Source organism: Mesoplodon mirus (genome assembly GCF_964341445.2).
Source record: "Mesoplodon mirus genome assembly, chromosome: 4".
Lineage (NCBI taxonomy): Eukaryota > Metazoa > Chordata > Mammalia > Artiodactyla > Ziphiidae > Mesoplodon > Mesoplodon mirus.
The window spans coordinates 24,917,127-24,938,896 of NC_138979.1; the positions used below are offsets into that span (position 1 = coordinate 24,917,127).

At 39.7% G+C, this 21,770-nt stretch overlaps 1 protein-coding gene across 3 annotated transcripts in view; it reads left to right on the top strand.

The window, feature by feature from the left end:
* Window positions 1-591: 591 nt before the first annotated feature.
* PRKCQ (protein kinase C theta) overlaps window positions 592-21,770 on the top strand; it is a gene marked incomplete at its 5' end in the record, with an annotated part of 105,556 nt that continues 84,377 nt past the window's right edge. For 2 of the 3 annotated variants that reach the window (XM_082619268.1, XM_082619269.1), the window contains 6 exons: window positions 592-709; window positions 4,167-4,366; window positions 7,880-7,940; window positions 17,772-17,934; window positions 19,387-19,418; window positions 19,515-19,600. In XM_082619268.1, the coding sequence (XP_082475394.1) occupies window positions 592-709; window positions 4,167-4,366; window positions 7,880-7,940; window positions 17,772-17,934; window positions 19,387-19,418; window positions 19,515-19,600 (660 nt within the window). Of the gene's footprint in view, window positions 710-4,166; window positions 4,367-7,879; window positions 7,945-17,676; window positions 17,935-19,386; window positions 19,419-19,514; window positions 19,601-21,770 lie in introns of all 3 variants that reach the window. The other variant, XM_082619267.1, reaches the window with a different exon arrangement.

The window sequence follows — 21,770 nt, forward strand, 5'->3', positions numbered from 1 at the left end:
GTGGTTTGTAATATTCAAAAGCTTAATTTATATATATCTATATGTATATGTGTGTATGTGTGTCTAAAGTAAACAGAGATCAGCTGCTGAATAAATATCCAGAGCCACTTCCATCACACACGTAAATAGCCCATGTAAGAATTTCACGGTGTCATGTTCAACTGGTGTGACTAAAATAGACTCACTGTTTGTAAACTCATTTTCTTATTACTGTGTGTTGTTTCCTGGGTACCTTCTTGAATAATATTGATAGAAGAAGTAAAATGTTGGAAAGCCTCTGCTTCTCTCTGCAACTATTAAATAAAACTCCATTTGATTAAGAGTGGAATGTAGGTCTAACTGACAAAGTTCAATAACGCTGAAGTCCAGAACGCCACTTTCTTTGGCTAGTCAGCCTGTGGTTTGGGGTGAGCCCAATAATGTACTGTGCAGAAGGGGAAGTAAAACATTTGTTTGAATGGATAGTGGAGCCATTTGAGGCTCTGGCTGTCAGAGATAAAGCACTGGTTAAGTGGGGATGGGACACCCACAATAATATATTTTACAGCCCCCAAACAGCATTTGTCTTTTGTCGCTTTTCAGGGAGCGACCATGTCACCATTTCTTCGAATTGGTTTGTCCAACTTTGACTGTGGGTCCTGCCAGCCGTGCCAGGGAGAGGCTGTTAACCCTTACTGTGCTGTGCTTGTCAAAGAATATGTTGAATCAGGTAAGCTTGAGTGGGTGGTGTAGGTGGGGTGGGAGAGGAGGAGGAAGACCCTGCTATGAACTGGGAAGTAAGGTCTTCCGGGATCTTCAAGGTCATCTGGCGCAACCTAATTTTCCAGCTCAGGAAACTGATGCCCAGGGAAGCCAAGCGCTTTCTCAAAGGCATATGGGCTTAGTAACAACCTCTGAACTAGATCTGGTCTCCTGCCTCATGTTCTACAATATTTCATGGTCCCATTTTCCACATAAACAAAGGAAAGGAAAAATGAGTTGAGGACATTATTGTGAAGAGTTAATGGGGGAAAAAATCCACTTTAATGAGCTGAAGTAGAACAGGGTGGTGTTAAGTCTGGTTGTTGTCAATGATTATAGATAAAGTCTGCATAATCTTAGAATTAACTCCATAGATGGTTTACTGCTTCTTTGGCCAAGCTCAGATGAATAGTACAAAGAATATATGATTAGCGCTTAGAGTCCAAATTACAGAAAACTTACTTTTGTGTTTACTAAAACCCTGGTTGAGTGAAAGAATAGTCACGTTTTGTCAAATTTAAATATTTATTAGAAGTTCATGGTGAGGGGGAGAGTGTGACAGTCTTCCCGGATTCCTTTGTGTGTTTAAATCATTCCATTAAAATAATCTATTCTGTCTGGAATCTCTCCATGATCACTTCAACTGTTCCCACCCTCCCTCATCCCTGCCTCTGTATTTTAAGATTCTCGTGGACTTTCTTAAAAAAAAAAAAAAAAAAAAAAAGCAGGAGGAAGTTTACATCCCGTGATTTTTCCAGCTTCACTGCCTTCCTACACACATTCTGGTTTTCACAGACTTCGTAGGGAAGTCTGATTGCCACCAATGCAGAGTCCCAGTAACAGTAGGAGCCATTATAGTTCGTTTACAGAGAAAGTATCTATGGAGCACCTACTATATACTGGGTCAGAATACGTGCCTTTCCTCTAGAGCTTCTTTCCTAGCAGAGGAGCATAGGCAAGAAAGAAAAATATCACGTGGTAAGTCATGTGAAGTGAAGACATTAAAGCAGGGTAGTGGGGAGAGAGAAGGATTGGGGCTGGAGAGACAGATGGAGAGAGACAAAAGTCCTGAAAAAAATAGTCCTTTAAGGGCTTCCCTGGTGGCGCAGTGGTTGAGAGTCCGCCTGCCGATGCAGGGGACACGAGTTCGTGCCCCGGTATGGGAAGATCCCACATGCCGCAGAGCGGCTGGGCCCGTGAGCCATGGCCGCTGAGCCTGCGCGTCCGGAGCCTGTGCTCCGCAACGGGAGAGGCCACAGCAGTGAGAGGCCCACATACCGCAAAAAAAAAAAAAAAAAAAAAAAATAGTCCTTTAAGGGGGTGACATTCACAGGTTCAAGAGGAACCTGATTTTGCAGTTGAGAACCTCCAGCTAGATGTTTCCAGCTCAGAACCCTGGGGTTTCAAATCCTGGTGTGTTGGCTTTTCTCTCCCTTATAAGACTTCTGCTCTGTGGTTGACTGACTTCAGCCTTCGAGACCCTGTGGGCACATCAAAGCGGGGAAGACTGTCTGATGATCTCGATTTCCCTTCTGCCTAGATTTCTCTCCTGTTTAGTTAAAAGTGAGAATGGCACTTGGTCCCAATCTAAGACCTTTCAAAGGTCACCAAAATCTTTGAAGTGTGCAATGTCTGAGTTTTTCAAAGCTGCTTTCGACTTTAATGGGTCCCCGGGATCCAGTTCCCTTTACAACCACAGCTCTCACTGACATTTGCCTCTTGAGAGCCTTTTTAAAATTTCTTCTTCTTTTGGCCTTGCCTTTGAACTTAGTATAATCAGCCGTGTGGATCCAGAGAACGTGTCGAAAAAGACTTTGTTTTTCCAAAAGGTTAAGCTGTGGAGTTTAGAAGTTTGGGGCGTCGATTTTGTCTTAGTTTTGTTCTGAAAAGAAATCACTCTGAACATGATTGTTCAAATATTACTTCTCTAGAGTTTAAGCACATTTCAGTCTTGGGGGTGTGAGGCTGCATTTTACGTAAAGCAGTAGAACGGGCAAACAGGACACAGTGCTGTCGGTCTGGGAGCCTTTGAAAATGGCAAAACCCACTTTAAATAGATAGGAGCTTGAGTTCTGGTTCTCTTTTTAAGTGATTGCAAACATTACTGAATGAAGGTGTAAAAAATGCCTTGCTGTGGGAATTTCTGTCCTTTCTCGGAGTGTGGAGAATGGTTATGGTTGGGAGGAATTAAAGGAATTATGAGGGGTGGCTTCAAGCCTGTGGAAGTAAAACGTTACTCTGATCACTAATATTGCCGTTGCTTTTCCTTATAGTCCGATCCTGAGTTAAATTTCTTTTTTTTTTTTTTTTTTGCGTTACGCGGGCCTCTCACTGTTGTGGCCCCTCCCGTTGCGGAGTACAGGCTCCGGACACGCAGGCTCAGCGGCCATGGCTCACAGGCCCAGCTGCTCCGCGGCATGTGGGATCCTCCCGGACCGGGGCACGAACCCGCGTCCCCTGCATCGGCAGGCGGACTCTCAACCACTGCGCCACCAGGGAAGCCCTAAATTTCTTTTAAACAAGACATAAAAATCTTACCCTTCCTATTCCACGCTCAACACTGTCAGAGTTTATACCTCTTAGAGCCAGGTTTACCTAAAATTTGAAATCTCAGCTTCTTCAAATCCTTGTATACCTCCCGAAGAATAATTTAGCAAATGCTAAATGCCTGTTGTGCTTTTAGCATCGTGCGCCGGAGAGAATCAGGATTCAGAACTGCTTTGTTTCCCTGTTTTAAATGATTTTTTCCTTTTGCTTTATCAACATCTCTGAATTGCTATATTTGCCACTTTGTGTGCTTATGATCACAAGAAACAAACACTGAAATACAGCTGCAGTTTTCTGCTCCTGAAATGATTAAAGAACAAATACTATGGAAAATCCAATATGGATGAAAGATATGACAACACTGCTTAATCCCACGAGTAAGTCCAGTCGCCTGGTGGTTCTGGGGAAGTTCCCTTAAACTATATCATCCTGACCTCGGCTCCTGTTACTAACCATTTCCAGGACCCCTACCTGCCTGCAGGTCTACAGCCTGCTTCACTGGCTCTGGGCATGATGACCACCACCTCTCTGGAATACTTGTTAATTTTTGCTTAGGGTGCATGGTTATGTAAAATATATCCTCATTTGCAAATTAGGGGAGGAAATAATGGCTCATGATGTTTTAAAGGTTTTGCCTCTTAGTGTATTTATGTCAAATGGAAAAGTTTTAAATATCTTTTTAAAGGAGCACTCATTGTAAGCCTGAAATTATGCCACTGTATCTTTCAGATCAATCTCTAATTCCTTTACGTGTTATTTTTGTTCTCCCAACAGACTGATATATCCCGGAGAGCAGAGGGAATAGGTGCCGCTGTTGCATTGAATTATTTCCCAGGGCTGGTTAGGGGAGTAATGAGAACATATCTTTCTGTTCCTAGAGAATGGGCAGATGTACATCCAGAAAAAGCCAACCATGTACCCTCCCTGGGACAGCACTTTTGACGCCCATATCAACAAGGGAAGAGTAATGCAGATCATCGTAAAGGGCAAAAATGTGGACCTAATATCCGAAACCACTGTGGAGCTCTATTCCCTGGCCGAGAGATGTAGGAAAAACAATGGGAAGACAGAAATATGGGTAAATAGCCAAGCTGTGAGCTTTATTTTAAGTGTATATTCCATTAAGTGCTAAGAACCATAGTAGTTGAAGACTTGTTCAAGATTTCAGTGTCATCCTGAAGGTATGATACACTGACCTTAAGTAAACTGACTCCCTACCACTGACTCATTGGTGGCTTGATAATGATGATGATTCATTGCAGTCTTAGAACGTACTGGTATACTCAAATCTCTGATTCTTATGTGAGGGGAAGAAGATCTCTTAGGCTATGAAGAACTGTTATTGATTTATTTATAACTGTTAAAGTAAGCTTGGAAATATCACAAATTTTCCATAACTTGGGAACCTACCTGTGGCCTATTTATCAAGGTATCACGTAGATATCAAGATATCTAGGTACCTATGTGATATCTTGATAAAATATTTTAGATAAGATGATGGGTGGATAAGTGAGAAGAGAGAGCAAAGATCCATTTAATGTTTGATATCTCAATCCCTGTAATTTTTTTTTAGCCATAATTTGTTCACTTAGCTTACTTTACTCTAAAAAGTACATTATACACAATCCATGTTACCACACCAAGTTTTTGAAAACTTAGATTATAACTATTTTGGTAGCAAATGTTTAGAAAGTTAAAGGGAGAAGTAAAATATGAAAGCATAAAAAATTCTAATGAAAATTTCTGGGGTACAAAAATTGAAGAAAATATACTAGTAAAAACTGCTTTTACATGATGTGAAACCCAGAGAGTGTTTTCACATGTCTGTATCATTTATGCAAAGGAGATTCTTACCTTTCTGCTTTGTACAGATTCTTAAGAACTCCAGCCAAGAGATCTTCAAGTCACAGGTTTCAAAATGGGAATGATACAAGCCTAAAACCTAGATTTTTGTGTCAATTATGTATTTTTGACCTGAAAAAAAAAGGTACTTTTTAGGAAAGTACATGTATCTTTGCTTGTATCGCTAAAGTAATCTTTAGAGATAAAAATATATCAAGATTTTTTTCTTAAAGTTCTCCATGCTTAGATGTGTTTAGGTAACTTAGTTCAGTGTGTCTGTTGAGCACTTCCACATTCAGCCTGGGGAGAGGATCTTGGAAACAGAATTCCTCTTGGGTAGCTGGTTATACAAGTAGGAAGAGTTTAAATAAGTGGATAATGTCACAGGTGTGTGACTTAGTGTTAAAGCTTTATACAAACCCAGTAGGTGAGGGGGTGAGGCTGTAGGTACAACTGAATCATAGGAGCATTTGGCTAGGCTCAGAGAAAGAAGAGAGAAACTGGAGAAAGTTTTCCTCAGTTTTTTCCCCCATTCCCATTTATTTTCCACTTTCTGCCCCATTTTTTTTTAAAAAGGGAAGAGTCACCAAATCCCTAATTTTTTAAGTAGCAGGCTATTTGATTTCCTTTTCAATTAATGAGAGGATAACTATTTTAAAAATTCTTTTGTTAAGCATCACTGACAAACAAGTTGCTTTTCTATTTGTATCTCTTAAAGTTGCATTTGATTTCTTGCCTCGACTTTCTCTGATTTTATCCTTGTCAGACTTTTTACACTTTTTGCATATTGGGATTTTTGAGACCTACACCCTTGGATCCTCATTTAACTACTAGCAACCTTCTTACATTTTCCACCTTTGCTGTTTTCAGGGTTATTTGTTAGTTCACTTTTATTTATAATGTTTAAAGGTCAACAGGTTGCTTTGGACTTATAGCTTCTCTTGCTTCTATTGCAAGCTGCTTTCTTAAAATTAGCTTCTCTATTTAAAAAAAACAAAAATGATTTTCTCAGAGTTGCCTCTGACTTCCATAAACACCATCCAGTTTCCTAACATGAAGATTTTCCTTCTGCTTTCCCAAGATTTTCCCTGTTCGTGCAGTTATCTCCTGTTCACTCTCAAAAACATAATGGACTTTCTGTGAATGTTGTTCTTCCAGCAGCTAACTGGTTTAATTTCCCCCATCACCACTAATTCCTGAATATCGGTACTGAATATTGGTAATATTGGTTGCAGTCACCTGGTACCAATTTTTCCCACTTCCTTTGGGACTGACCCCCTGTTCCCTTGCTCTTCTAGCTTTATTTTTGCCTCCTTATTTATTATTCCATAAACCAGAAAATAATGGTGTATATACTTGTCAAAAAGCACTTCTCTTTTCCTTAATCTACTTAAGCGTGCCTGAGAATGTGTAGATAACCAAGCAATACAGCCTTGTCACATCATAAAATTCTAATAGTAGTCATGCTGTCACATCGGCATCACTATTATGTCAGTTCTTCGAGATCTTTAAAGGTCTGGTGACAGGCACAAGGTCACCATGACCTTGAATTATTTAGCCATGATTCCTATTCAATCCTGAGTTTGACCAGACCCTTCTTACTATTTTTCAGTTATTCTAGTTACCCATGGATGTAATGATCAGCAGTGCCCTGCAGTTCACCTTTGTATTCTTTTTAGCATATTTATAGTACGGTGTTACAGTTTAGTATATAATCAGTAGTGGTCAGGTCGTGTCAGATTTACCATTTTCCCCCTTATGTCACATCACATGGTTTCCTGCATCATGCCTTCTACATAATGATACTGAAATATATATATATGTATATATTTTTTAAATTTATTTATTTGTTTATATTTTATTTTTGGCTGTGTTGGGTCTTCGTTGCTGTGCGCGGGCTTTCTCTAGTTGCAGTGAGCAGGGGCTACTCTCTGTTGCGGTGCGTGGGCTTCTCATTGAGGTGGCTTCTCTTGTTGTGGAGCACGGGCTCTAGGCACGCGGGCTTCAGTAGTTGCAGCACGCGGGCTCAGTAGTTGTGTGTCACGGGCTACAGAACGTAGACTCAGTAGTTGTGGCACACGGGCTTAGTTGCTCCGCGGCATGTGAGATCTTCCCGGACCAGGGCTCAAACTCGTGTCTGCTTCATTGGCAGGTGGATTCTTAACTGCAGCGCCACCAGGGAAGTCCTGAAATATGTTTTTTTAAATCCCTTCCTCGACCAATCTAATTAAAATTTCCCTTAGCAGACTATCCAGCACTTTCCAAAGGAAACAGGCTCTCTGCGTGAAAGAAAAAGGCCACTCCCATTTAATACCCGATTAACCTAGAGGCAAGTGTATTCAGGCATCCTCAAAGCAGGATTTCTCTTTCCTTCCAAAGGGAACCTACTTGTTCTCCAAGTGAGCTAGTCCCCAGCCTCCATGATTCTTTTGTCAGCATCAAGATATGAATCTACCCTATCACAACTCTTAAGATAAGCAGTAGCACAGGGCAAGGAAGTCACTTCCTTAAGGAAGTTTTGGTCTCCAAGTCAAATTAGGTAGTTGCTGAGGTGTTTTAATAAAAGAAAGCCTATGTTCACGGATGCTGTGCTAGTCTGATGATAATATGGGTAAGTTAAGTGAAAGGGAACAGGGGTGGGCCCTGCGCTGGGGATCTCCTGCCATCACCAAACCCGCCAGTTGTGATATCATTCAACTCAGCACTTGTCTCACATTCTGACCCTTGTTTCTTTCCTTCCTTACACCAGTTAGAGCTGAAACCTCAAGGCCGAATGCTAATGAACGCAAGATACTTTCTGGAAATGAGTGGCAAGTGGCATTTCTTATTCCTGTTTGGGGGTGTGGCGGGCATGTCTCCTCTCCTTTGCAACTTACTTCACTTTGCTTTTCTGAGAGCAAAGAAGATGGAAGCATGAGGAATTTTCTTAAAATTCCCAGTGGTGCTCAAGCATGAGTTGAATATACACTCTATGGGGCCAGATCCACATAGAAACAGAAAACATTTATAGCATTCGTTTTTAAATGGTGTGAATTCACATGCCCAGTGCTTTTCTAGTCTGTCTGTATTTTCATTTGGGAATTTAATGTAAACACCAGAGGCTCTGCTAATGTGTTGCTCTGTGTGTACAAACTGTGTATAAATGATGTGATATAACAAGTTGTTACACCATCAGTAGAATACAAAATAAGAAACTGATAAATATTTTCTATAACACTATAGTAGGAAAATACTAATGCTTCAAGTTAGTCACCTCAAATCCTTTTAGGAACAAGGAGGGAAACAATGCATCACTAAAGAGTTTCACTTCCATCTCACACACAGATGCCATTCACAGAAGTTACATTTACAGGCAGTGTGCTTGGTGCCTGTGACAGCCCGTCACTTCTTCCTGTTGCATTTATATCCTGTTGTCAAAGTGCTATGTCAATGAATCAAATGCTACTACTCCTAAAATCTTTTCTTATTAAAGTATAGTTGATTTGTGATGTTGTGTTAGTTTCAGGTGTACATTACAGTTATTCAGATATATATATCTATTTTATATACATACACACACACACACACACACACGTACGTATATATGGTTGGGCAAAAAGTTCGTTCAGGTTTTTCCATAAGGTGTTGCACAAAAACCCAAATGAACTTTTTGGCCAACCCAATATATACTTTCTTTTTTAGATCTTTTTCCCTTATAGGTTATTACAAAATACTGGGTATAGTTCCCTGTGTTATACAGTAGGTCCTTGTGGATTCTCTATTTTATATATAATAGTGTGAATATGTTAAGCCCAGATTCCTATTTTGATCCCTCCACCCCCTTCCCCTTTGGTAACCCATAAGTTTGTTTTCTATGTCTGTGGGTCTGTTTCTGTTTTGTAAATAAATTCATTTGTGTCTTTCTTTTTCTTTAGATTCCACATGTAAGTGATGTCATATGATATTTGTCTTTTCTCTGTCTGGCTTCTCTTAGTATGATCATCTCTAGGTCTGGCCATGTTGCTGCAAATGGCATGATTTCATTCATATTCCTATTTCATTGAGTACATAGGAGGTACTCGATGAATGTTTGTTGAACTGTTCAGTTGAACTCACTCTGGCATTTAGAAATTCCTTTTATTTTCTTTTGGTTCCCACACAATGGCTATTCCAAACATGCCCATACTCCTTGGTTGCTGAAGGTGTCTTGATCTTCTCTTACTCTTGGAGGTTGGCTTTACCTCCAGGGTAATTGGGAGAGACTACGTCTTCTGTCTGTCTCTGCACTTTAGGATTCAGCTGCTTCGTCCTGCATCTCTTCCTGCTCTTCTGCCTCGGAGAAAGTCCCTCCCTTTCTTGGTCTCCTGGCTCTCACCCCTGGCAGTTCTGTAATATCAGTCACGCTTCCACTCTGGCACCTTCAACTTTTCTGTCTTTCTTTGGTTTCTACCTCATTGCCAAGACATACATAATTAAGCCATCTTCTCCAACCTGAAAAGAAAAATTTTTTAAACGTTTTAACCTCCATGAGTTTTTCTTTCCTTTCCTTCCCTGACACATTTCTTGAGAAAGTACTTTAATGTATCAGTCCCTCTTTCTTCACTACTCCGTCAATTCTTAAACCCTAAGAGTCTGGCTTATATTTCAACCAATCTGCTAAATGGCTTTCTCCAAGAGAACAGATCCTCAAAACAAATGCAGTGTCTTAACCTTCAATTCCCTTGACACCTCTGTTTCAGTCAAGGCTGAGAAACCCATTCTTTCTTGGATTGCTTGATGTAATATTATTCAAGTTTTCCTCTTAATTTTTCAGCTGCCTCTTCATGGCCTCTTTTGTAATTCCTTTTCCTACCTCCTAAAGAATATGGGTGTGTACTTATCTCTAAGTCTGTTCTTTGTGTGAGTGCCATGTCTTCCTGACTGGGCTATTAGCCATTCAGAATTAGGGGTGATGTCTCATAGTTCTTTAGACCATTCAGCATAACAATTTGCTCATAGCTGGCCAGGAAATATTTGTGATTTAACTGACTACAAACAAGTGACAGACTAAACTAAATAAACATACAAAAACCAATGCACTTATTCAAACCAATAAACAAACAGAAGACCAAATTACTTCAGAAATAAACAGTAAATACAAGGAGAATTTTTAAAATTCTGAGCTTTTATACATTTACTTTCTTGTAATGATTGAAATGGTCAGAGGATAAAGGAAATCACAGAAAGGAGCAAGGGAATGAATTCCTTTTTAATACTCTCTAGCATTTTTAAAATGTACAGTGTTATATTCTAATACACACACTATTTTATATTTATAAATATATAATTATATGTAGTCTGTACTATTATATAATAGTTTATGTATTAGACTATATATAATTTTTACATAATTATATATATATATAATTTTTTACAGTGATACAGATAGGGTTCCCAGAATAATTCACTTCCACCCCTGAATTTAAAAGTAATTTTATGCTTTATTTCATTACATCTGGACAAAAATAAAAATGAGTCAAATCTTACTGACAAATGGCCTACTATGCCAGTCCCAAGTTGTAAATTGATCTCTACACTTAAATCAGAACTTGAGGAAGAAGGCAGTTGCCTTAGTGACCCTAAATTTAATCCCTTATTCACCAAGCCTAGTTTATTTCTGACCCAGTTCCTAATAAAAAGACTTAAATTGCCTAATGAAGTATTAGGCAAAATATTCAGCCCTATCTAAGGAGCTCTTTATTAGGAAGGCTTTTTATCTGGAAGTTTGGAGTTTCTGTAAAACAGATCTGTGGAGCCCTGTGGAGAAGACTTTTGTCCTAAAATGAGCCCTGAGACTAGGCTGGATCCTGGGGGAGAGGTCTCCACCTCCATGCCCCACCTTTGTCCACCCAGTGTGTTTCTAGCCTGGCCACTCTAAGGGGTGGGGAAATTAAAGTACTTTGGCAGGAACATTTGCTTCAAGTGTGTTGTCCAGTCTCTGCCATGGCTTAGCCAGGATGGAAATAATTTAGTTTAAATATTGTGAACTCTTTTTATTTGTGAAACATGAGCCCCTTATTCTCGCTAACCTCCATTTTTTGTATTTGGAAAAAATAAATAGAATAAATCATCCAAGAATCTTCAAGCTACTTAAAATCGTGGTTGTAGGAACTATAATCATTAAATTCATTACCCTTGTTTTAGTGATGATGATTATTTTTGTTATTTCTTTCTTGTTTACCATGTCACACTCTCTCACATGCTAGAGTTTCCATCGTGCTGTTAAACCACGACTGCCTTGCTGTTGTGTGTTTTCTTTGTGCCTGGGCTTCAGCCAGGGCTGATAGTCTCACTGGTACTCTCAGAATTCTACCAGCCTTTTGGGAAGATGCCATTTGGGTATTGGGCACTGTGGACAGTTACTTCCCAAAGTACCTTCACCAATATCCAGAGCCCAGGGCGAACTGAAGAAATGTGAATGTGATGATTTGATGTAGGTGACTAGGTAACATCCAGGATTACATTTTTTTTTTAAATTGCAGTGATCTGTTCATCTCTGGCCCTTTCCACATTGACCTGTGTAATCTATGGCCGGTGCCTCTGATTACTGTGGGCCTCGGGAACCAGAGCATAAACAACTTCCCAAAGTTCTTTTGTCTTCAGAAGTCTGGCCAGCTCCCTCCTACTTTTTCTTGTCCGTAAACAACCAGATATAAAGCATCCTGGGACCTTAAAAAAAAATGTCGTTTCCAACTTACTGTCAGTAGCCACATTATTCTCTAGAATTCCCAGTAGAGTATTTGCCGCTTCCTGCCTTTTCTGGCTGAATCATCATTGACAATGAATAGGAGAGGCTGATAAATACCTTGAATGTTCTGACTTTTGGTTTTAAAAATTGAAAGAGGATATAGCTCAGTGTCGTGAAAGAGGAGTGAAGGGTCAAGCCAGTAATCCAGCCTCATTTTTCCAATCTTATAACAATACACCCTCTGATAATCCTGTTATGGAATTAAGGTAAGATGCTTCATATTTTACCAACCTTAAGAAGTACTTAGGAGAGGGCAGACAGGAGAAGCAAGAAGAACTACAGTTCTGCAGCCTGTGGAACGAAAACCACATTCACAGAAAGATAGACAGAATGAAAAGGCAGAGGACTATGTACCAGATGAAGGAACAAGATAAAACCCCAGAAAAACAACTAAATGAAGGGGAGATAGCCAACCTTCCAGAAAAGGAATTCAGAATAATCATAGTGAAGATAATCCAGGACCTTGGAAAAAGAATGGAGGCAAAGATCGAGAGGTTGCAAGAGATGTTTAACAAAGACCTAGAAAAATTAAGGAACAAACACCTAGAAGAATTAAAGTACAAACAGACAGATGAACAATACAATAACTGAAATGAAAACTAAACTAGCAGGAATCAATAGCGGAATAACTGAGGCATAAGAACAGATAAGTGACCTGGAAGACAGAATGGGAGAATTCACTGCCATGGAACAGAATAAAGAAAAAATGGAAAGACATGAATACAGCCTAACAGACCTCTGGGACAGCATTAAACGCAACAGCATTTGCATTATAGGGGTCCCAGAAGGAGAAGACAGAAAGGACCTGAGAAAATATTTGAAGAGATTATAGTCAAAAACTTCCCTAACATGGGAAAGGAAATAGCCACCCAAGTGCAGGAAGCACAGAGAGTCCCAGGCTGGATAAACCCAAGGAGAAACACACCAAGACACATAGTAATCAAATTAACAAAAATTAAAGACAAAAATTATTGAAAGCAACAAGGGAAAAATGACAACATACAAGGGAACTCCCATAAGGTTAACAGCTGATTTCTCAGTGGAAACTCTACAAGCCAGAAGGGAGTGGTACGATATATTTAAAGTGATGAAAGGGAAGAACCTACAACCAAGATTACTCTACCCAGCAAGGATCTCATTCAGATTGAATGCAGAACTCAAAAGCTTTACAGACAAGCAAAAGCTAAGAAAATTCAGCACCACCAAACCAGCTCTACACCAAATGCTAAAGGAACTTCTCTAAGTGGGAAATACAAGAGAAGAAAAGGACCTACAAAAACAAACCCATAACAATTAAGAAAATGGTAATAGGAACATACATATCAATAATTACATTAAACGTGAATGGATTAAATGCTCCAACCAAAAGACACAGGCTCACTGAATGCATACAAAAACAAGACCCATATATATGCTGTCTACAAGAGACCCACTTCAGACTTAAGGACACATACAGACTGAAAGTGAGGGGATGGAAAAAGATATTCCATGCAAATGGAAATCGAAAGCTGGAGTAGTAATACTCATATCAGATAAAATAGACTTTAAAATAAAGAATGTTACAAGAGACGAGGAAGGACACTACATAAGGATCAAGGGATCAATCCAAGAAGATGATACAACAATTATAAATATATATGCACCCAACATAAGAGCTCCTCAATACATAAGGCAACTGCGAACTGCTGTAAAAGAGGAAATCGACAGTAACACAATAATAGTGGGGGACTTTAACACCTCACTCACACCAATGGACAGGTCATCCAAACAGAAAATTAATAAGGAAACACAAGCTTTAAATAACACAATAGACCAGATAGATTTAATTGATATTTATAGGCCATTCCATCCCAAAACAGCAGATTACACTTTCTTCTCAAGTGCGCACGGAACATTCTCCAGATTAGATCACATCTTGGGTCACAAATCAAGCCTCAGTAAATTTAAGAAAATTGAAATCATATCAAGCATCTTTTCGGACCACAATGCTATGAGATTAGAAATGAATTACAGGGGAAAAAACATAAAAAACACCAACACATGGAGGCTAAACAATACGTTACTAAATACCCAAGAGATCACTGAAGACATCAAAGAGGAAATCAGAAAATACCTAGAGACAAATGACAATGAAAACATGACGATCCAAAACATATGGGATGCAGCAAAAGCAGTTCTAAAAGGGAAGTTTATAGCTATACAAGCCTACCTCAAGAAACAAGAAAAATCTCAAACAAACAATCTAACGTTACACCCAAAGGAACTAGAGAAAGAAGAACAAAACCCAAAGGTAGTAGAAGGAAAGAAATCATAAAGATCAGAGCAGAAATAAATGAAATAGAAACAAAACAATAGAAAAGATCAATAAAACTGAAAGCTGATTCTCTGAGAAGATAAACAAAATTGATAAACCTTTAGCCAGACTCATCAAGAAAAAGAGGGAGAGGACTCAAGTCAATAAAATTAGAAATGAAAAAGGAGAAGTTACAACAGACACTTCAGAAATACAAAATATCATAAAAGACTACTACAAGCAACTCTATGCCAATATAATGGACGACCTGGAAAAAATGTACAAATTCTTAGAAAGGTATAACCTTCCAAGACTGAACCAGGAAGAAATAGAAAATATGAACAGACCAATGACAAGTAATGAAATTGAAACTGTGATTAAAAATCTTCCAACAAACAAAAGTCCAGGACCAGATGGCTTCACAGGTGAATTCCATCAAACATTTAGAGAAGAGCTAACACCCATCCTTCTCAGATTCTTCCAAAAAATTGCAGAGGAAGGAACACTCCCAAACTCATTCTACAAGGCGACCATCACCCTGATACCAAAACCAGACAGAGATACTACAAGAACAGAAAATTACAGACTCATATCACTGATGAATTTAGATGCAAAAATCCTCAACAAAATACTAGCAAACAGAATCCAACAACACGTTAGAAGGATCATACACCATGATCAAGTGGAATTTATCCAAGGGATGTAAGGATTCTTTAATATACACAAATTCATCAGATACACCATATTAACAAACTGAAGGATAAAAACCATATGATCATCTCAATAGATGCAGAAAAAGCTTTTGACAAAATTCAACACCCACTTATGATAAAAACTGTCCAGAAAGTGGGCATAGAGGGAACCTATCTCAACATAATAAGGCCGCATATGACAAACCCACAGCCAACATCATTCCCTATGGCGAAGAACTGAAAGTATTTCCTCTAAGATCAGGAAGAAGACAAAGATGTCCACTCTTACCACTGTTATTCAACATAGTTTTGAAAGTCCTAGGCACAGAAATCAGAAGAAAGGGAAATAATAGGATTACAAATTGGAAAAGAAGAAGTAAAACTGTCACTGTTTGCAGATGACATGATACTATACACAGAGAATCCTAAAGATGCCACCAGAAAACTACTAGAGCTAATCATTGAATTTGGTAAAGTTGCAGGATACAAAATTAATGCACAGAAATCTCTTGCATTCCTATACACTAACAATGAAAGAGCAGAAAGAGAAATTAAGGAAACAATCCCATTCACCATTGCAACAAAAAGAATAAAATACCTAGGAATAAACCTACCTAAGGAGGTAAAAGACCTGTACTCAGAAAACTATAAGACACTGATGAAAGAAGTCAAAGATGACACAAACAGTTGGAGAGATATACCATGTTCTTGGATTGGAAGAATCAATATTGTGAAAATGACTATACTACCCAGAACAATCTACAGGTTCAATGCAATCCCTGTCAAATTACCAGTGGCAATTTTTTTTTTTTTTACAGAACTAGAAAAAAAATCTTAAAATTTGTATGGAGACACAAAAGACCCCAAATAGCCAAAGCAGTCCTGAGGGGAAAAAAAATGGAGCTGGAAGAATCAGACTCCCTGACTTCAGACTATACTACAAAGCTACAGTAATCAAGACAGTATGGTGCTGGCACAAAAACAGAAATAGATCAATGGAACAGGATGGAAAGCCCAGAGATAAACCCACACACCTATGGTCAACTAATCTGTGACAAAGGAGGCAAGGATATACAATGGAGAAAAGACAGTTTCCTCAATAAGTGGTGCTGGGAAAACTGGATAGCTACATGTAAAAGAATGAAATTAGAACACTTTCTGACACCATACACAAAAATAAACTCAAAATGGATTAGAGACCTAAATGTAAGACCAGACACTATAAAACTCTTAGAGGAAAGCATACGAAGAACGCTTTGTGACATAAATCACAGTAAGATCTTTTTTGATTCACCTCTTAGAGTAATGGAAATAAAAAACAAAAATAAACAAATGGGACCTAATGGAACTTAAAAGCTTTTGCATTGCAAAGGAAACTATAAACAAAACAAAAAGACAGCCCTCAGATTGGGAGTAAATATTTGCAAACAAATCAAAGGACACAGGATTAATCTCCAAAATATATAAACAGTTCATGCAGCTCAATTTTAAAACAACAAGCAACCCAATCCAAAAATGGGCAGAAGTCCTAAATAGGCATCTCTCCAAAGAAGATATAGAGATGGCCAAGAAGCACATGAAAAGCTGCTCAACATCACTAATTATTAGGAAATGGAAATCAAAACTATAATGAGGTATCACCTCACACCACTTGGAATGGCCATCATTCTACAAACAACAGTGCTCACTTTGGCAGCACATATACTGAAATTGGAACGACACAGAGAAGATTAGCATGGCCCCTGCGCAAGGATGACGAGAGAATGGACTTGAGGACACAGGGGGGAATGGTAAGCTGGGACAAAGTGGGAGAGTGGCATGGACATATATACACTACCAATGTAAAATAGATAACTAGTGGGAAGCAGCCGCATAGCACAAGGAGATCAGCCCGGTGCTTTGTGATCACCTAGAGGGGTGGGATAGGGAGGGTGGAGGGAGGGAGATGCAAGAGGGAAGAGATATGGGGATATACGTATATGTATAGCTGATTCACTTTGTTATAAAGCAGAAACTAACACTCGATTGTAAAGCAATTATACTCCAATAAAGATGTTAAAAAAAATCAGCAAAAAAATTAAAAAAAAAGAAAATCTATACACAACAGACGCTGGAGAGGGTGTGCAGAAAAGGGAACCCTCTTGCGCTATGGTGGGAATGTAAATTGATACAGCCACTATGGAGAACACTATGGAGGTTCCTTAAAAACTAAAAATAGAATTATCATATGACCCAGTAATCCCACTACTGGGCATATACCCTGAAGAAACCATAATTCAAAAAAACACATGCACCCCAGTGTTCACTGCAGCACTATTTACAATAGCCAGGTCATGGAAGCAAGCTAAATGCCCATCAACCGATGAATGGATAAAGAAGATGTGGCACATATATACAGTGGAGTATTACTCAGCCATAAAAAGGAATGAAATTGGGTCATTTGTAGAGACACGGATGGACCTAGAGACTGTCATACAGAGTGAAGTAAGTCAGAAAGAGAAAAACAAATATCGTATATTAACGTATGTATGTGGAATCTAGAAAAATGGTACAGATGAACCTATCTGCAAAGCAGAAATAGAGACACAGATGTAGAGAACAAACGTATGGACACCAAGTGGGGAAAGTGAGGGGTGGGATGGGATGAATTGGGAGATTGGGATTGACATATATACACTAATATGTATAAAATAGATAACTAATAAGAATGTGCTGTATAAAAAATAAATAAAATTCAAAAAAAAAAGAAGTACTTGGGGTTTGCTGATCTCGATGCTTGGCTCATTCCTTGTCAGTCTCTGTCCCTTCCCCATCTCCCCCAGCCCCGCTGCCCCAAGCTCTCACAGCCATATGGCAAAATGTCACTCTATCCCCTTTCCTCTTCCTGCAGACACAAAGGACATGAGTGAATTCGAGAACGAAGGCTTCTTTGCTCTGCATCAGCGCCGAGGAGCCATCAAACAGGCCAAAGTCCACCACGTCAAGTGCCATGAGTTCACGGCCACCTTTTTCCCACAACCCACGTTTTGCTCCGTCTGCCATGAGTTTGTCTGGTATGGTAACTCAGCATTTCACTCCAAGCTTCAGGTTATGCATTCTGTCGCATCTTCTTGATCCACCAGGTCCGGCATGCCCCACCTTGGGGAAGTGTGCCGGAATAGTACCACCTGAGAGTTTCCAGTGACCTCACGTGGATTGAGAAGGTTCAAAGGGTGTGACTCTATAGAACAGTTTCATAATATAACTCCTGTAGAGCAAGGAAACCAGCCTCCTTAGGAAAGGTTCCAAGGACTTCAGTTTCCAATTAAATGGGAGGCTTATGGGGGTGAGGGGGAAGGGAAGGAAGAATGAGAGATCTTATTGTAAGCACAGTTTTACAGTCAAAACTGCCACCAGCTCAACAGCCCAACTGTGCTGCTACTAATGTCTGCAAAAGGCAACACTTGCCCGTTGGAGCTAATGGGTTTCAATGTTTACAAGGCTCTTGGGTGTCTTAAGAGCCCTCGAACAGAGAGATTGGTTCAACCCTCAGTAAACACACAGCGAAGGCTATGGTGGAGTGGAGACTTGAAATGACTCCTATCTCTGGCCTCAGCCTCCTTGCCTCTTCTGGGGTGTTCTCTCCTTAACCCCCGTTTAACCAGGGTATCCAGAGGTCAAGTAGACTTTTGGTGGATTTCCATCAACTGTCTTCATCTAATGACTTGAACCTCCTTCCTTTCTAATAGTGAATGGTACTCAGGCATCAGTCTTAAGCTTGAGAATTCATTAGTTGCAAATATTCTCAGATACTCAGAAAGGGGAAATAAAATGTTATAAAGTAAAATGTTATAAATGTAGATATCTTTGCTTATCTGTACTGAGCTTAGTGAGACACTGAATTTTTAAGCGTAGACGTGGAAATTTGCTACCATGATCCCATGATCCATTTTTTTAAAATATTTATTAATTTAAAAATTTTTGTCCTTTTTTGGCTGCATTGGGTCTTAGTTGTGGCAAGCAGGGTCTCTTGTTGCGGCACATGGCTTTCTCTAATTGCAGCAGTGTGCAGGCTTCTCTGTAGCTGTGGCATGCGGGTTTTCTCTTCTCTAGTTGTGGCGCGCGGGCTTAGTTGCCCTGCGGCATGTGGGATCTTAGTTCCCCAACAAGGGATCGACTCACGTCCCGTGTGCGAAGGCGGATTCTTTACCACTGGACCACCAGGGAAGTCCCCCCTTTATCCATTTTTGGTCAGGCATTTTTATCTCTACATGTTTGTTTGGAAAATATGCAAATGGGAGGGAAATCAACAACTCCTCATTTATTTAATTATCAGACTTTTCACAAAGCAGTTTAAAATAAAAGCACATGTTAACACTCTTGGTTAATAATAGACTAGTGCTCCAGGTCAGAAAATGCCCTGTGAGAGCAGAAAGCTATGAGATCTTGTTCATCTTTTAAATGTTTTTGCTACTACTGTTGACTCAAAGGTCCATATAAATATTCAAACATGTGCTTTATTGCAGGGGTCTGAACAAACAGGGCTACCAGTGTCGACGTAAGTCAGAAGGATTTCTGTTGTATTATCATCATTCTTTTTGTTTAGTTGTCTCTTAACTTCTGAAAATCTCAAGCTGTAGTCATTTCTTTTCAGAATGTAATGCAGCAATTCACAAGAAGTGTATCGATAAAGTTATAGCGAAGTGCACAGGATCAGCTATCAACAGCCGAGAAACCATGGTACGGATCTAGATTCCTCTCTGTCTGAAATACGATGATTTTATGCTGACATTAAATTTTACAGCCCGCTAATTCTTGTTCCTAATGCCTGAATTTGAATGCTTAAATTTTTCCTTGCACACCCTTTCCTCTACAGTGGTGATGGTTACTGAGATCCAAAACTAGGGGATGAATAAGAGAGCACAAGATGAATTTTAATGATTCTACCTTTTCCAGAAAAACATCACAGAAAGATGGCCAGAAAGCATAGTTCTGATCAATTATGTGAGAACGACTCCTGTGGCATCTACCGCTAGAAGTGACAGTTAAAGAGTAGAGGCAATGGTTATAAAATGCAGATGTGAGCATTTACAAGGGAGGGTAACAGAGAGGTAATTCTTATATTGAGAGGCAAGTATTTCTTTCAGAATGAACTTTGAGATGTATCATCCGGGGGCAAGTTAGACTTTACTCTGTGGGAGAGGGAGACAGATGGAGCTGCAGAGAGAGAGAGGCAACCAAAGCAGTCAGTCTTGGTAAGAAGGGAAGAGGTCCAAAGCCACATGGACATGAAACTCTGACGGACAGGAAGGAGTTGGAGAGATGGTTGTAGATGAAGGTAGGTTTGTAGATTTGGGGAAGGACAGATGAGGGAGCTTCCCTTAGATGGCTTAGGTCCTCGATGAAGTCTGAGGACTAGGGGAAGAAAGAAGGCAGCAAGTGTCTTTGAGGAGGAAGAAGGAGCTGTAAAATAATTATCTCAGAGATGGCAAGGCAAGGGGATTCAAGAAAAGCAGCAGGATTGCCAAGCACAGTTGCAAGTTCATTTGAGTCTGAGGGCAGCCATCTCCCGGGTGTGTGATTTTCTCCAGCAAAGGGGTAGGCAAAGAGACAGCAGATTGGTTGGGTTTTTCCAGAGTAGAATTTCTTTTAAAATTTAGAGCCAGAAGGGGATAATCTCCTGTTATGAGTGACTCTGCTAAGGCTCAAAGAGGTTGCAGTAGTTTGTCCAAGATCAACCACTTCCACCTGGCAGAGCTGGGACTAGAATTCGGATCTCGGTCTCCCAGACTAAGGCTTCTGTTCGTTGAAATCACAGTGCCTCTTTTCATCCTGCCCGCCTGCTCCCTTTACCTGATGCCTTCAGCTTTCCTGGAAAAATCACAAAATGTAAGCATGACTGTGAACTTCAATGGCTAATGTCCAGTAAGACTAGAATGAGAGCCACAGGTAAAATTTTAAACTTTCAAGTAGCCACATTAAAGACCGGAAAAAGCAACAGGTGGAATTCATCTTAACGATATACTTTATGTAACCCAGTCTGCTCCAATATTATCATTTCAGGATAGAATCAATATACAAAATTGAGATATTCTACATTGTTGGTTTTTTTTTTTGCGGTCCGCGGGCCTCTCACTGTTGTGGCCTCTCCCGTTGTGGAGCACAGGCTCCGGACGCGCAGGCTCAGCGGCCATGGCTCACGGGCCCAGCCGCTCCGCGGCATGTGGGATCCTCCTGGACCAGGGCCTGAACCCGTGTCCCCTGCATCAGCAAGTGGACTCTCTACCGCTGCGCCACCAGGGAAGCCCTGTTTTTCTTTCATACAAAGTTGTCGTAATCCAGTACGTACTTTACACTTAAAGCACATCTTTTCAACACCTTGTAAGTGTTCCCTTGGCCCATGTGGGTGAGTGACATGTTGGAAAGTACAGATCTGTAGTCTTTCCCAGACACATCTTGAACCATTTAGACTTGGGTTCAGGATTTGAAGTAGAAGTCTCCTAGCCTGGACCTTAACATCACTTGTTCATATTTATGTGGAAAAGTTTCTACGAAATAGGAGTTCTGAAAGGCATTTTTTCTTGGTTGAAAATATCTCCAGTAAGTTCTGGGCAGCTTTTAAGCCATTCTAAAGACTAAATGCTGACCAAAAGCCACCATGAGAACATGTATTCCTTTAACAAATAAGACCACTTTACTGTACATGTTCTTAAAGAAATTGTTTAATTAAAAACTTTTGTAGAGATTTTAAGTCTCAAGTAAATAAAACTTTTTATACTGCACAAGAATATTGGTATTCTTGCCAGGAATCAAAGTGCCTGATTTTTTTGTTGTTGTTAATAAGTTTGATTAAAGGGGAGAATTTAAACTCTAGAACACTTTAAAAAAGAAAATCTTCACTATATCTACT